General features: G+C 42.8%; 1 protein-coding gene across 7 annotated transcripts in view; it reads left to right on the top strand.

Moving 5' to 3' along the window:
• The window catches only part of CFAP92 (cilia and flagella associated protein 92 (putative)), a 44,590-nt gene that overhangs the window by 24,412 nt on the left and 4,384 nt on the right, over nucleotides 1–15,794 (top strand). For 3 of the 7 annotated variants that reach the window (XM_065074876.1, XM_065074875.1, XM_065074880.1), the window contains 8 exons: nucleotides 1,003–1,892; nucleotides 2,861–3,049; nucleotides 5,805–6,099; nucleotides 7,830–7,994; nucleotides 8,536–8,748; nucleotides 10,868–10,994; nucleotides 11,965–12,146; nucleotides 15,150–15,249. In XM_065074876.1, the coding sequence (XP_064930948.1) occupies nucleotides 1,003–1,892; nucleotides 2,861–3,049; nucleotides 5,805–6,099; nucleotides 7,830–7,994; nucleotides 8,536–8,748; nucleotides 10,868–10,994; nucleotides 11,965–12,146; nucleotides 15,150–15,227 (2,139 nt within the window). In that variant the 3' untranslated portion in view covers nucleotides 15,228–15,249. Of the gene's footprint in view, nucleotides 1–1,002; nucleotides 1,893–2,860; nucleotides 3,050–5,804; nucleotides 6,100–7,829; nucleotides 7,995–8,535; nucleotides 8,749–10,867; nucleotides 10,995–11,964; nucleotides 12,152–15,149; nucleotides 15,250–15,794 lie in introns of those variants that run through there. The other 4 variants (XM_065074877.1, XR_010474982.1, XM_065074878.1 and 1 more) reach the window with 4 other exon arrangements.

The raw sequence follows: 15,794 nt of genomic DNA on the forward strand, positions 1-15,794 counted from the left end.
GTCAAATGGTTGCATTTTTAGGCTTAAAGAAATATTTTTAGAAAGCTGTTTTCTGGGTATCATATGTGTTTGATGTGAAAATGAAATTGAGGTCAAAGACCTCTGATTTCAAGAGCTGTTTCCATGTTCCTTGGCTGAGGGGGAATTATATGGGAATAGCACATGAAAGATCTGGTCCAAGTTACATCAGCCTGATCCTTAACATTAGTAGGATGTTTTGTTGTTGTTTTTGTGAAAATAGTTTAATAGTATATCAGGAACGTTGTCACGGCACATGTAGTTCTGTGGTGGAGTTTTACACTGCAGGGCTTATGACAGACGGGGAAAAATGTTAGTAACTGTGCAACATTAATAAATACTGAAGACAAATCACTTTGTAGTCTCTAATGCAATGTACAGAGTGACCACAGAAGTTTTGACTTCGTTTCCCTTGTCAAGTGGGATACTCTATGAAATAATGAACTGTTTCAAATGTGGAATTATCGGGATGGCCCATGACAGGGCTCGGCACAGGCTGCCGTGGTGCTGATGTACACTTACTGCAACAAGTACGGTGGAATGAACCCCCCGTTTGCTTCCCAGATTTGTAAGCAAATGGTGAATAATAGAGATCCATTCTATACAGTGTCTCTGGACACTTGTTGAATTTCCTAACTTCTAGCTACAGGTATTTATTTTAGGCCTTGGATACTACAGATGCATAGGGAGAAACGGAAAAGGTCTAGGAGCCATTCCCATCCCCAGCATGCTCCTTTAATCGTATAGAAACAAGGAGAGCTTTTCTGACGCATTTGGAAATTCAGGCGAACAAAGGGGACAGCATATTCTCCAAACCCAGAATCCAGGTGTGTAGAATGGCCTCCTGCTGCTTTGGAAAACCACAATTAGTGCCATGAGGTACATCCCTCAGCTAGAAGACTTGAATGTCCTGTGAAGTTAAAAATCAAAAGGAAAAAGGTTAATGCTACAGAGATCCATTTCTCCCCATTTTTTGTTCTTTAGAGGTTGTGTGTTCCCACCTACTGCAAATACAAATTTCACAACTTCCCACCTCATCGAACTCATGGACAGGTCCATGGAACTCACGTCTACTTTAAGGATGTTAATGTACTTCTAACGGGGACAATGGCACCTGGGGAATTACAGCGGTATCTTAGAGGTCCACCTTTGGAGATCGAAGTTCATGACCGGGATAGAAAGATGAAAAAAACCACCAAAAAGCCATGTTTGTTTGGGGAGGATGAGGCAGATGAAGAAGTGGGCAAGGTGAGCTTCCTTGCTTGCACATCCACAATCTGTAATTCTTTCATGGAGAACAAACTGTGGCATCCCCATGGGGTAGCTAAAATCAGTCTCACTGATTTATTGTTGGGTAGAAAGTACTTGGCTATCCGTGCTTCCGTCCATAATTGTTCAGTTCCAGATACAGCTGTTTTCAGCATGGGGGAGGAAAATGGAGCAATAACAGAGTCAGTGAGTAATTGTTCCCCACTACCTATGGGACATTATCTAGAATCAGACTCACTTTTGAAAGTAAGAGTGGAAATAGCTGTGCCATTGGGAATGGATGCAGAAAGTGATGACGCTCAAGCCACAAATTGCCCATATGGTTGTATAATCTATGTTTTTGACTACAAAAATTCATCGTTATTGTATGATCTGGTGAAAGAGATTACAGAAATCAATGCTGAAGCCCTCCAGCTGGACTGCTGTCCTTTACACTCGTTTGGAATGGCTCTTGCCGCATTAAAACTGCAAACCACGCTTGAGGAAGTTTCTGAGTTGGATATTGTTACTGGTTTTCACTTAGTGGATGGAGCAACTCATCTCTTTGTCTTGGAAGGATTAAAAGACAAAGCAATCAAGAAACTATGGGATAAACACTTTGAAAGGTAAGAAGAGTTTCAGATTTTTTTCATCAGTTATTTCCTTAGGTTCAGAGATTTTTATTTGATTTATACCTCATCCCTCCCTTTCTATTCAAAGATCCATGGGCAAGTATGTAGCTGATACTTTCTATGTGGTTTTAGTGGATGCGAGTCCCAGTGGCTGTTTCATTTGAGGCATAATCTTCTCATCTTTACCACGTTACACCAGAGATCATCTGTGGAGAGTTTAAATGACAAGGATGGGAACATGTACTCTTTTTTGTTAAGCTGCTACTTGGTCTGTGGAAGTGGCACTCAAATCTGCCAATTCTAAATGATAACAAAAATTCCTAGTGGGATCTAAACCAAGAATAGTCACTATGAGGAAGCGGGACTTCAAGCTGATTCTTCTTCTGAATTTAGAGGAAAATGTGACAAAGTGAATGTCTTCCCTCAGATTTCATGCTTAAAAAACTCAAGAACTGATATTTTTGCCAGTGCTGTGGCCTGTTGTTAAAGCTTTCCTGTGGTGGGGGTGTGCTGTGGGTTGTGATTTTGGGGTTTTTTTTGGTCTCTTGTCAGTGCTCACCTGTAACCTAAACGGAAGCTTTGTTGTGCTGCTGCGCTATGAACGTTGGTATTTGTAGTAGAAATATTGATATAATGCATTTGTAGCTATAATAAGGCTGCTAAGGGGCACAACACTGCTGAAACTGAGCTGAGCTCCCTTTCCATTGTTTGCCACGCAGCTTAACAAGAAAAGGTGTACAACTCAGTTATGTCATGAGAGCTTTGGTGTTTTCTTGGTAATTTTGTCCAAAATAAGTTTTTTTAGAACAGTTCATGTGAAGTGGAAGCTGTAAAGTAGAAGTTGCCTCTGCAGGGCAAAAGCAAAGCTGTTTTATTAGAGAGAGTTATTGTGCTGCAAAACTGAGGAAACCTGAGACCCAGGCTGATTGTTTTAACCTTGTTGTTGGGGTGTTTTGTTACAGGACTCACAGACATGGACAACTGAAAATACTGTATAACTCGGGCCTGTCCTTCCCTCAGCGCCTGTACACAGAGCTGAAAGCGATCTTCTACCATTGGCGCCTCTGTCAGCCCCTGTTCGCCATCGCAAAACAGCCTCTGCTCTATGTCAGGGGAATCGTTCCTCGGGCCTGTTTCCAAGCCTTGTCCAGGTATGATTTGACCAGATTCATAGTCAAGGAATTGTGAAACGAAACGTTAGCGAAGTAGAGTGAATATTTGATACCAAAAAAAATAATACTCTTGGATATCTTTTCTGTGATGAAGCCACCTGTGGGCCTGATGGATATTTCAGGTGTTAGATCAGGTGTGGTAACACAGAACGTGGTTTTCTAATGGCTGCTGTAGTGGTAAGTGGATATTGGTGAGCCCACTTCTAGTTTGGGCAGGAATTTTGACTTCGTAAGGGAGAAGAGAGAGGTGTAGGATAGTATGTCAGAAAATATCTGAATGTAATATAAATTGAAGAGAAAATTCTGATGTCAAGCCCCAGCTGGGAAGGATTTACTTCTCTGCTCTGTTCTCATAGAGATGGAGTGAAGAAAGAGGCCAGATAGGACTTGATAGATCCAGAAAGTCACTTGAAGTAAGTGGGGAATTCTAGAAACAGTTTTCCTAAGCTGACTAGAGAAAGGAGAAGTTTTGTGAGAGCTGAGAGAATGTGTTCTGTGTTCCTGGCTTTGTGTTTGGGGGTTTTGCTGTGTGATTTATTGCTGGATCACTGCCAGGCTGCTCACTTTGTCAGCACGCAGGTATTCACAGCTCTTTGCCTTCAAGCCTCCCTGACATTTCATCTCATGAGATAGACTAAAGAAAAAGAAAGTGAATGAAGTCTTATGTGCATACATCTCTATCTATCTGTATATTACTTACCTATTAAAAATGTCTATATTTGTTTTGTCTGTTTATTTGTAAATTAAGACCCATCTATTGAGAGGTGGGAAAAGGTACCATCCACCTTTAATATGAGCAACTTGGTTTTAGAAAGCAGAGATGACCTGTGTTTGTTTTCTTTCTTGCTAGAAACAGACTGGCTTGTTTAGATTAACTTCTGAACCGAAATCCTGCAAAGCTTCTTTGAAATGAATGGGGACATTTAGTCCTGAAACAAAAAAGAGTGAATGTCTCCTAAAAATCAGTCTGATTTCATAAACAATTTGTGCTAATGCGCAATAATATATATGTAGTCTCATAGCAGCCTTCCCCCTCACCCTCCCACATGCTTGCTTGTTGGTGAAACATATTCAATAATACGTATTACATATAGATTACCCATCTACTACAAGTTTTATTTTGCACATGTCAAGGCAGTTGCTGACAAATGAATGTAGCAGAGCTCCGATCTTGCACTCTGGTGTACGATACCTGTTGCCCCTTGCTGGCTGACCCAGCCAAGTTCAAGAACTGTTTATTTGTCGGTGACTAATGAACCTTCATTAAGCTGATGAAGAGCCAGGCCTTTACACTTACTTCAGTATCTTCGTTCTAATGGTCTGCATCTGACTTGGTTACCTCTTCACACATCTGTAATTTGTTTCACGTTTGCTCTGTGAGATGGTGAGGAGAAGAACACAATATGAATGCGACTGCTCGCCAGCACTGTGATGTCCTTAAAAGTCTTTCTTGTCTTTTTATTTTTTTCTTCAACAGTGGTTGGTGAATACTTTTCTTCCTTTAGCTATGTGCTGGCAATATTTGAGGTAGAAAATAACATAATACAGCGTATTTTAGATACTTGGTAGGCATGGAGGGCTGAGTCGCATCTGCCGGCGCTGGGTCTCAGTCCTTTTTGCCGCAACCTCATTCTGCTGGGCCTGCGATTATGCAGAGAAATAGAAATATGTTCTTCACTGGAGGGAACAGGCTGTGAACTGCGTTCAAGAGCAGCCGCTAACTCATAGAACTCCAGTTTTATTGGTTTTCTGTTTGCTGTAGTCAGGCACTGGTTTAATGTGCGCACAACAGAAACCGCAGTTTCCTGATGTATTTCCTCCTGCTGGAATTAGCCAGAAAATTAATTTGAACTGTAAAAAAACTAATGCACGTGATGCATATGCACAATGGCCAATTTAATTTTTAATGTACCGATATAAACTCAATTTGTGTCATTAAAGCTGGTGCGACTTTGAAATTAATGTTATTCAGTTGTGTGTGTTGTTCAGAACTAATGGTAAGAAGAGGTAGTTGTTGCAGTAATTTTACATTTGAATCTTTTACAGTACTTTTTAAAGTTACTCTCTCCAAATAAAGAACAGTTATGTGATAAATGAGTTAAACTTCCAGGTTTAGCAAGGAATTGTAATACTATGTGTGGCTGTTAGGTAAGTCACTATTTTGTGGCCTCTGCTGTGGCCTGAGCCAGAGAGACTGAGAACTGAATTTCAGTGCGTGGATACAAACTGTGCGTACGGTGTTCAATTGCCGTCAAATTTTTAGAACCGCTTTTGTGTGTACGCCAGGCTTTGCAGGCCAGACTTAGTGAATGAAATCAGATGTGAGTTAAGCGTTGTCATGAACAGCGTACGGAATGACATTTGATCACAACAAGAAGTAAAACAGAAGTAAGGCAGGATGGATTTTACGGGGTGTTCAACAAAACTATGGGTCATATGCTAGAATGAGGTGCATGAAGGGAGCTTGCTTTACTGCCTTTGCAGCCAGAGGCGAGAGAAACACAGCAACTAATCGTTAACTTGCAGCTAAATCTGGTGCCGGAAGCTTTCCTGGAATATTCCTAGTAGGTTTATTAAACTGCTGACCTTCTTTATTGCCGATAAATTCCAGCCTACGTGAACTGACCTGAACTTCTCAATGAATAGACGTTTCAATAAGGTTGTATAGTTTTTCCGCAGTAACATGAACTGTAGTGATTTTGTAAACTAATAATTTGTCGATGTCTATTTGTAGGCTCAGTTACCTCTGTCAGAGTAAGAGGTTGAGGGATGTAATTTGCGGGGATCTGCTGCCCTCAGCAGAGATGGTCACAGCCTTGAGTGCCAAGTACGGAGTTCCCCTCGCTGATGAGGATCTCTTCCCTCAGAAACCTCCTTCGCTCTCGCTTTCCTCTGATGATTATGCAGTACCAGGAAAAGTTAGAGGAGTGAAACAGGCAGTATGTGTTTCATTAGATAACGACAATGAAAAGTGTGTGCAGCGGAAGGAAGAAATAGCAAGGAAAACATCTTTTGAGAGAAGCCGTAGGGTGAGTAGATTACGATATGCAAGAGGCAAGCCTGATAGCTGCAAAACTTCATGTCCGAAGTCAACATCTCCTCCTTCTCCTGAAACAGTGACTTAAAAACTTATCATAAGGCATTTGTAGGTATTGAGGAAACATTGTAAAAAGGTGCAGGGTAATTTTATTTTGCAGAAGTGGAATTGCAAATGTAATTGCTTCTCAAAGGGGAAAACAATTCTAGCGCTCACAGACGAGACACTCTACGAGTGGTAAGGAAACTGATTATTTGAAGGACTTGTAAGTTCTTTTTGAGTTTGGTTCCTATTTTTCTTTGTCTCCTTCTTCTCCAGAGCTGCCCCATTGTGCCTTAGCAAGTCATCCAGGCTTCAGACGCTCGCAGGGGACCAAGCCAATTAAGCTCATGTGAAAATTGCGCTTTCTTCTCTTGCCATGTGAAAGACCTGCCTGCCTTTAGGCAACCAGAATGGCATTTATTCTTGGCTAAATAAAACCAGCAGTTGCAGACAGAGCTGGGCTGAGCTTTAAGGGAGTGGTGAAGAATTTTAGATCCCCTTCTGACTTGTTACCAGCATCCATCTACCCTGTCTGTTGCCTCAAGGAAAACGCATTGAAACTAAACCCTTTCCTGTTAGCACAGACATCAAATAAGGGGTATCCTGCCACGTTTCCTGGGAGTCGGGGTTGGTTTTTGGAGTATATTGCTTAGTCGAGGACTCCAGCCATCCCGTGGTTTGTGAAGAATAATTCTGAATGTTTTTTCCTGTTTATATTGTAATACAAAGAGGTTTTACCTGATCCATGCAAGTCTGTGTTCCTGTCCTGCATAAGGGTGCTGTCTTGGAAATACTGCAAGAAATTGAACTTCTGCGTGTTTCCTTTTCCAGTTAGTCTGTTGATAAAGGAGTATTACACGCGGAAAAGATTACTATCTTTAGTAATTTTTCCCAGTGCTTGTGTTTATAACATCACAGGAGGAGGAGAGCAGCAGAACTCTTAGGCCTAATAATTCTGTATAGATTAAGTGTAGAGTTATTTTGTTATTTGTACAAAGTTAGCAGTCTTCCCAGTGTACAGGGTTTAACCGGTTGTCATTTTATACATGCTTTAATCAAGAGGATAACAGAGGAACTGGGGAGTCCTCTGTAGGAAAGAGAATTTGAAGTTCTTTTTTAATGGCAGGTAAGGTAAGCTTTCAGGCTATATGATCAAAAAAAGAAAGGAAATGTGACATCCAAAATGCAATTTTACTCTCTTGCTGTAATTACCTATTATGTCAGAGCCTGAATTCAAAGCCATAATTACCATGAACACAGCAGAATGAGGTTCTTAAGTCAGTGAAAAGGTATGAGGGTTTAATTATACTGTGTCAGCAGGGAAATTTGAAGAGTCCTAATGAACGGTGTTTCCCATATCACTGTGTTTGCTGGGGTGTTAATGGAATCCTAGAAATGAAAGAACTCACTTGGTTTGAAGACAGTCATCAGCAGCTCTGCAGAACAGCTGTTTAGATGGGCAGGAGGCATCAGGCCCAGGCAGTTCTGCCTCTGCTCTTGCACCATGGCATCTGCGGAGTGTTTTATTAACAACAAACTGTTGTGTCATAAATCTAGATATACTTTTAAAGGGATTTTTTTTTTTTTTAATATTTACAAAATAATTTCCTTGTTTGTATTTTTCTTCATAACATTCTGAATTCCCGATTGAGGCAGAACTCAGATGTCATCTCTTTGCAGGCTGCCATGGGTGCTCTATGCCAACTCAAAGGCAAGACGAAAAAGCCAAAGTTTGAAACTTTCCGGATTTCTCCCGTCGATGGGAAATCTGTCTTTAACTACAGCTGTCAGAGCCTGAATTCTGCAGAACTCGCAAAGAAGCATCTTCGCCAGGAACTGGCAAAGGTGAGTTGAGCCACAGAACTGGAAGATCCAGTAGCAGCACTGAAAAGAGAGAGGCGAATCAAACAGATTTGCACTAGTGACTCCCATGGTGGTGTGCAGGAAGGGAAGTTGCTAATCACCGCATTGGCCTATGCAGGATTAAGTGATTTGAAGAAAACGTTTGAAGAATCACGTTAATCTGCTTTTGACTGGATGGCTGGCTGGAATCTTAGTAACAAGTACTATTTCCCTGTCAGCTAGTGGAAATTACTATAGCTCTGAAACTGTTCATGATAGGAACTGCAGTTCTCTTTTTGCACAAATAATAAATACATTTCTTTCTGTAATTATTTTATAAAGATTCCATTATACCACTTGCCATTAAATCCATAGAATTAAATTTTAAACCATTTAAAATATTTATCAGTGTATGTTTTGTGTAATTTTATCTATGATTACTTGCAGTCGTAAAGAAGGAAATTATACTGGTTCTGTACCTTATGTGCTTTTGTCTCAGCAAAGGGGAATTCACAGTAACAACAACAAAAAAATCTTTCTGTAGGAACCAAAGAAGATATTCACTTATTGTCCTGAGTATCTGTCAGCCACATTTGAGCCAGTGGATGTGGTTGCTGCCTCTAAGGAATCCTCTGCAAAATCCAAGAGTATGTGGCTGTCACCGGAGGGATTTGTCGTTCCTGGGTTGAAGAGCAGCATCAGGAGCACCCTGCAGCCTCTGGTGCCTGGAGGGGCACGTCGGGAGGAGTTACGAAAGGTACCAGATAACTGAGATGAGCAGTCCAAAGTGAACTCGGGCATTTTGGGAGACTTGAAAGAGGCAGAGTGCTCTAGCGTTTGGAAACCTGTTTTGAGGGGCACGGCCTATTTTGAGGGGGACACCTCTATTTGTGATTAGAGTACATCAGCATCTAGCTCACCCAGGTGATACTTTGTTTGGGTGCACAAATTCTATCCTGAATACACACAGAAAATCCATTTGTCAGTATGAATAAGTATGAATGGACTATAGCGTGCTTTGTTCCACAAGCGGGATCTAATGTCAGGAAAATCAGTACTGCATTCCATGATGAGTGGGTTCCAGGCTGTTTAGTGAGTTGCCAATCCAATCACAGCCTTCCTTCGTGTTTCCAAATTCCCTCACTGCTTATTTTTTCCTCCATCTTTTATTTATCGTTTTTAGCTACAGTCTTATGGGGTCTTTGTCCTCCACAACCGTGCTCTCTATCAGTATCTTCCTGCCCTGTGTCCTCTCTCCTTTCTTCTGTTCTTTACTGTTTAACTTCTAGTTTTCTGCTGTTTTACTGGATCGTCAACTTGACTAGTTTACAATTCCCTGTTTTGAACTGTCTTAGCGTTGTGTACACCCAAGCACGTGTGATCTGCCACTGGGAAGAAAATTTGGATGCCATTAGAACTGACAAGGTGAGGAAATGTAGGGAATAGAAAAGGAGGGTTTTGTGCAGGATCAGTAGATTCTACCAAATTAATTGAACACAGTCACAGCACAGAGTGGTGCAAGCTGAATGCTTGGAGGCTTGCTATCTTATCTTGCAAGAATGTATACGTGTTCATTTTATTTTCAGGCTTTATCTTACATTTATTTTCGTACAAATTAAAGTAGTTTCTCAGAAAGGTTAGAGGGTAGCTGAAGTGAAATGGTGAGTGAAAACAAAGTGCTTTTTTCTGATCTGTGATGCTGGAGAAGGTATCTTCTCATGAAGGAGCAGAGAAGATTCGCCGTCTGAGAGTAACAGAAGCCAACCAGTACCATGTAAGAGCTGCTGCCTTTGCCACGGACATAACGAAGAGCAGCATTAAGTTGGAAACAGAGGTTGATTCCAAACTTACCATTCGCGCGACCTGAAGGGTGGAACAAAAGCAGTAAAACTATTAGTGTCCCATTCTAAAGCAGTCTGGGTTTGATATGTTGTTGATTTAACCATTTCTTCTTTTCTTGTCAAACACAGAATTTCACCATCTTTTGTAACACCATCCTCTGGGAGGCAAAAATGTTGTTGGGCTTTTTCTGGTTTCCTAAAATACAGTTTGTGCACTGACTCAGCTCTCCTTTACTCTCACTGTTTTACCTAAAACTGCCATTATAGGGCTAACAGAGAGTGGGAGTTAATTTTTAGCTTACGAAGTATAGTTTTCTCTGGAAAGGTTTTAACTGGTATTTCAGCAGTGGATAGTCAGAGGGCCACAAAAAGTTGAACTCTCTTTTGCGATTGGGACGATGAATATTCCTGCGCCAATTCCAGCGCACGTGCTGCTTCTCTCAGCTGCCTCCTGGGGACACCCGGGCTCTTGAGTTTAATCCTGGTGCTTGTGTTTCCAGAGGCACGAGGACAGCAGCTGCTTTCTGAGAGCACTGTGCTTTCAGATCACCCTCGGGATGATCTGCAGCTCTGGCCAGCCAGTCCACCCGTTACTGCTGGGATCAGATAAACAGCGAGTTAGGTTTGGGATTGGGTCCGTCCTCTCGCAGTCTCGCTGTGCGAGTTTAGCAGCTGTGTATGAAATACAGCAAAGTGCATCAGCCTCCTTATATCACTGCAGAGAAATGTGGTATAAATATGAAACTGGATCCCCTGCTGGGTATTTCTCACGTACACTGGAAGTGTCTGTATGTTAGATAACAGCTCAGTGCTAGAGAATCAGCAGCTTGCTCATGAACTGGATTTTTGTATCAAATGTAACAACTTGAAAGACTTCTTACAGAGAGAAATAGTCCTGTGCAGTGAAGTCTGGACTTTGAGATCCTATTATGGTAATTGTTAGATTGCTACCCAGTAGTGTGGTTAGGTTGTTTTTTGTGACTCTTTCCTGGTGATTTTGGCCTGGGCTCTCAAAGGGATTCAATTTTCATTTAGAAATGGCAGGACGCTAACGTGGAGCCAGTGTTGTCACGAGACAGATGGAGCTGGGACAAACGGCACATTGATTTTGAGCTTTATAAGAAGCCACCTGAGCTCTTCATGACAACAGCCCCGCTGACGGGTAATGGATCTGTTAACTAATCACAAAGATTGAACTGGAAACTCTGACATATGGTCCCGAAGCTTGTTCAGTTCTGCCATCAAGGAAGGGAGTTTGAATGTGAAGAGGTTTAGCAAGAAGCAGCAAAACTGTTCGTACTCTACCAAACAATGCAGGCTGTAGGACCTTGGCCATGCTTTGGTTTTCCCTCTCCATTTACCCACAGCTTTGGTTCCTTTGGCTATGGTAAAGTGCGACGGGGCGGTGCAGATCCTTCCTGGCTGGTTCTGTAAACCTGCCTCTGTTGGTTGCCTCATCTTCCTTTAAACAGGCTGGTGACAAGCAGCATTTGTTGTGACCAAGGTCAGACCAGCCGCCGCACAGACCGTGAGCCGCAGCAGGTACTTGGTGCAGGGGCTGAGCTGAGCGGTTGCATCTCTGCGCTGTCAGGGCCGCCCGCAGCCCCGCTGGCCGAGGGCACAGCCTGCGACCTCGTGCTCACACAAAGGCGACAAAGTTGTGTTTCAGTATGCAATGCTATTTTGAAAAGTTTGCCACGCGTTTCTGTTTGCACAGAACTGCCCAAGATTCTCTGGAATGTTTATAAGCAGAAAATAATGGATTTCCTGTGGTTGCTAGAATCTTTCATCTTCTACAACTTTCCTGCTGCACATCATGCTGTAACTTGCAAAGCACTTGCTTAGTGCAGTTCTGCAGCGCTCCGTACAGAGGAATGCCTTTGGAAGCCATCAGGATCAGTCCTGCATTATATGTGTTTTACGGAGCCTGCAGGGCAATGGGTTGTCTCTTGTGAGCCCTAGCGATTGCTCTAAAACTGTTGAATTTGTTCTAGTTGGACCCTTGTGTGAATGGTCGGTTGGTTGCAACAGAGGCTTTTAGCCTATTTCTTTTGTTTTTAGTTCAAACAGCCTAAACTTTTCCATCTAACTGCTTTCTGTTGCCTGTTTTTTCTGTTGTTGGCCCTGTGAAGACACGAAGCAGATTGTGCGGGCCGGGCTGGATGGTGCCGAGGTGAAAGCCCCGCGCTGCCCCGCAGCAGCCGAGTTCCGCGCGCGGGGGCCGAGGGCCGGGCTGCAGCTGCAGCACCTCCGAGGGCTTCCGAAAGGTGAACCTCTGGAATCCTCGGTCAGGAAGGCAGGAGCAGTTTTGAAGGTAAAGTGGAGCTGTCTTTGGGCACTGACCCTGTGCGGTGTGCGAGGCAGATCATGCGTGACGCTCTTAATTTAGCACAATACTATTTGTTAAAATTGATGTTGATAGCACTGGTTGACTCAATCTTACAAAGCTCTTAGAAAAATGTAGGAGCCAGGGCACAGGTTTTTTTTTTTAAATTGATCTTTTAAATTTTTTGTTGTAGTTCTTTGCTTTGGTGCTCAGAGGTAACGGGGAGAGTTTCTGTTCAATTAACTGACTTGCCTGTCAGCGTGCAGTGCATGAGAAAAGCAGAATATTTGACCAGCTGGCTCAGCAGCTCTAAAGGAAATTGTCATGTCCCCTAATGAAATGTAGAGGTTGAGGCGCTTCTATAGGCTGGATGCCACATGTCTCCCCGTGTGTTCTCTTGATCACCATAGTGCTGTAAAGGCTTCCTGAGCATTGTGCTTCAGCCTCTGCTGCAGAAATCCCACCCAGACACCCCCGCTTGCGAGACTAAAGGATTTGTGCTCATTAATTTGAAAAGCTGTATGGGTGGCCTGCACCTAACCGTTCTTTTGTTGGCTGCATCCTCGTCAGTGCTTGCATATAAATGACTGACCCAAACCCTGAGCGTGCTTTTAAAGCTGATTTTGATCAAAGGGACTGGAGCTCTCTGTGGGCTACAAATGGTCTAGAAAAACAAACACAGGATCTACGAGAATGTTGGTAACAAAAGCAGAGTTAAACCTTTGAGACCAACTCGCTCCCACCCAACCTTTTTTTAAATTTTTAAAAATATTCTGAGTGCTGGCCCTTGTGTGATGTGGCCGCTCAGCTCGGAGCTGCCTGGCTGGCGGTGTCAGGCTGTGAACTGCGTGTCTCTGTGCTCTCGCTGCTTGGCCGCTTGCTTTGCTTTGGCTGTTCGGGTTGTGACGCTTTTCCATCCTGGACTCTTTGCCTGTTTTCTGTAATTCCAATAGCCATCCTTTTGTTGCTAGATGGCATATAAATACTCTTGTTGGCTTATTAGCTAATGTACAGCTTGCACTTCGTTCCAAGCTGCTTGTGGCAACTGGACTTGAGTCTCTCATATCCCAATTTTCCTGAACACATTTTTCGAGGCTTCGAACTGTAACCCGTAGGAAGACGTTTCTGTCTTGATTCACAAAATTGGCTACTCCATTGTGAAGACATCACTTTAAAAAGGAGAGGTTACTTGCCTTAACTTCCAATGGTCTGCTTTGGAAGAAAGATTTAAAAAATAACATTTTATTTCTTGTTGTTTTAATGATTTCCAAACTAGCCTCATTTTCCAGTAGAGTGTTTTTCCCTTGACAGAAAAAGAAAGGAAACATCATTGCTGGAGGACATGCCTGGCTGAAGGAACATAGAATTTAAACAAGATGGATATATGAAAGCTAAACATGCAGTTACATTAGCACAGCATCATTTATTTTCTGCTTATTTGTATGTGAGTGGTGAACACAGCGGCTCAGCCCCACGAGCCAGCTCAGTGCCATTGCCTCCTGTTAGCTGCTCATTCTTATGCCATTGTGTTTTCTCCTGATTTCTCTACGATCGCCACCTCCTTTTGTTTTGTTTTATTAAAATCTTTGCCGTTGCTGCTCAGAGCTGGTTGCCAAGTGCTGCAGATTTTCCTCCAGAATACCTAAGGTGGGAAACAGGCTGTGCCCGGGGAAGCCTTTGCATCCCTATCAGGACTGCTTCAAATACTAGACTGTCCCTCAAACCAGGTGCTTTATTTATCCTTCTGTGAGTGTCATCTCACCCAGTGTGTTACTTCTCGCATTCAAATCGTGCGTCTGACTATCGTTAGTCTCTCGGCCCTTGTCTGGTTGCAGCTGTTTGATTACTGGGCCATTTTTGGCTGGAGATCTCTACTCGCTAGGCAAGCAAACCACCCCAGGGCTGTGCGGCAGCTCTGTGGGCACCTCCAGGCTGGAGCGTCACCTTCACAGACTGACCTGGCATAGTGGTTGGTTTGGTTTTCACTTAAGGAATCAGCTTGTGATCCTGTGATTTGTATATTCAAGGGTTTTGAAGCAGAAAGTTTGCACGTAATGGCTTTTTTTTTTTTTTTTAAGTAGTCATCTCAGATACAGGTTTGTCAGAGTATGGGAGTTTGAGTAGCGTGTGCTTTAGCTGGGTACATTGCTAACCTGTAGTTTACTCCAGGGCTCAGACAAAGGTGCATCAGCTTTCGTTCATTTTCTTGTCCGTGTTTCGGGGACTCTGCATTTAAAAATTGCCTCCAAGCTCAATGGTACCTACAAGTTTCATGTTGGTTGAACTTTCTAAATTAAACTACATCAAAGAGCAAATTTTGCATTAACAGGAAACCTGTAGTTACTATCTCAGTTACCTATAGTGCGATGCAAAGTGGTTTAATTCTTTTTTTTTTTTTTGCTTTATTGATGGAGATGAGTTCTGACCTTTATTTTGCTGTCGTGCCATTAAATGGTCTCAGATAATGCTTCACTTTATTGTGTTATTGAGTTCTTGCAGAAATGTAATATTTTAGAATGCCACATTAGATATAACTGATGCTTAACAAGGTCAGGATTCAGCCTTTTGCGTGTCAGTTGTGAAATGGTTTGTTCACTCCTGTGTTGGCCCTGGTACTTCCCGGGCTCTGTGTCCCTTCCCGGCTCAGGCCGGCTGGTGCTGACACAGTCACCCACATATTTTGCATCCAAGCCCACACCAACCGTTAAATGCTCCAGCAGCCGATGAGCAAATTCCTCCTCCAAATCACGTCTCCTGAGAGTTGTCGAGCAACAGGAATGAAGCAACATAGTCATTCATAATATTTAACAACAGTGGTGAGCTTGTTGGTTAGTACAGTTAATTATTTTACAGGTTCAGTGGTGTTGAGTAAACCTCTGTAGTTGAAAACTGCAACTCTATTAGGAATATATAGTTAAAGAAATAAGAGCTTAATCTCTGAGTCCTTTCCCAGTCAGGTTACTTTGCTATAGACATTGTTTTGTTTCCAAGAAGGCACCATCAGCAGGAGCAGGAGGCGGCACCACCCCCCTCAGGCAGCAGAAGAGCCTTCCCAGAGCGATGCAGTAGCGCCAAGTTACTGGGGATACCGGTAAGTGGGGAAAACTCCATGACTGGTGATGTATAAATGTTTGTAAAAATACCTGTGACCCAAAATAACCACCTTTCTCACGAGATCTGGCCAGCAAGTACCTCCCAAAGGCAAGTGTGGGGATGGTTACTTGACTGTTGAATGTGTCACTGGATAAAAGTGACCTTGCAGACACAGAGGAAGCTAAATTACGGTTGGAGGTAAGCAAAAGGGTAGGGGAAAAGTGTGTGAACTGTCACCAAGTCTGAATTACGCTCATCAAAAAAACCTACTGTCTTATGGGGTTGAGTTGACAGCTTGTATTTAAGTAAAACCCCCATTTATTGTTTAAAGAACTAAACAAAGGGGCCAGTGTTTGACTTAAGACCAATGCCAAGAACAGAACATGGAGAATTTCTGATTAAATACAAGGAAAATCATTTAAATGGGAGCTCAGACACAGTGAAACCCCCGTCCTTAGAGATGCTCAGACCTGGCCTGGCCAAGGTGACCTCCCGTGGTCCCTTCCAGGCTAAACTGCTCTGGTTCTGTGAGTCTCTCCCTGT

The sequence above is a fragment of the Columba livia genome, chromosome 10, assembly GCF_036013475.1.
Source record: "Columba livia isolate bColLiv1 breed racing homer chromosome 10, bColLiv1.pat.W.v2, whole genome shotgun sequence".
In the NCBI taxonomy this organism is placed as follows: Eukaryota; Metazoa; Chordata; class Aves; order Columbiformes; family Columbidae; genus Columba; species Columba livia.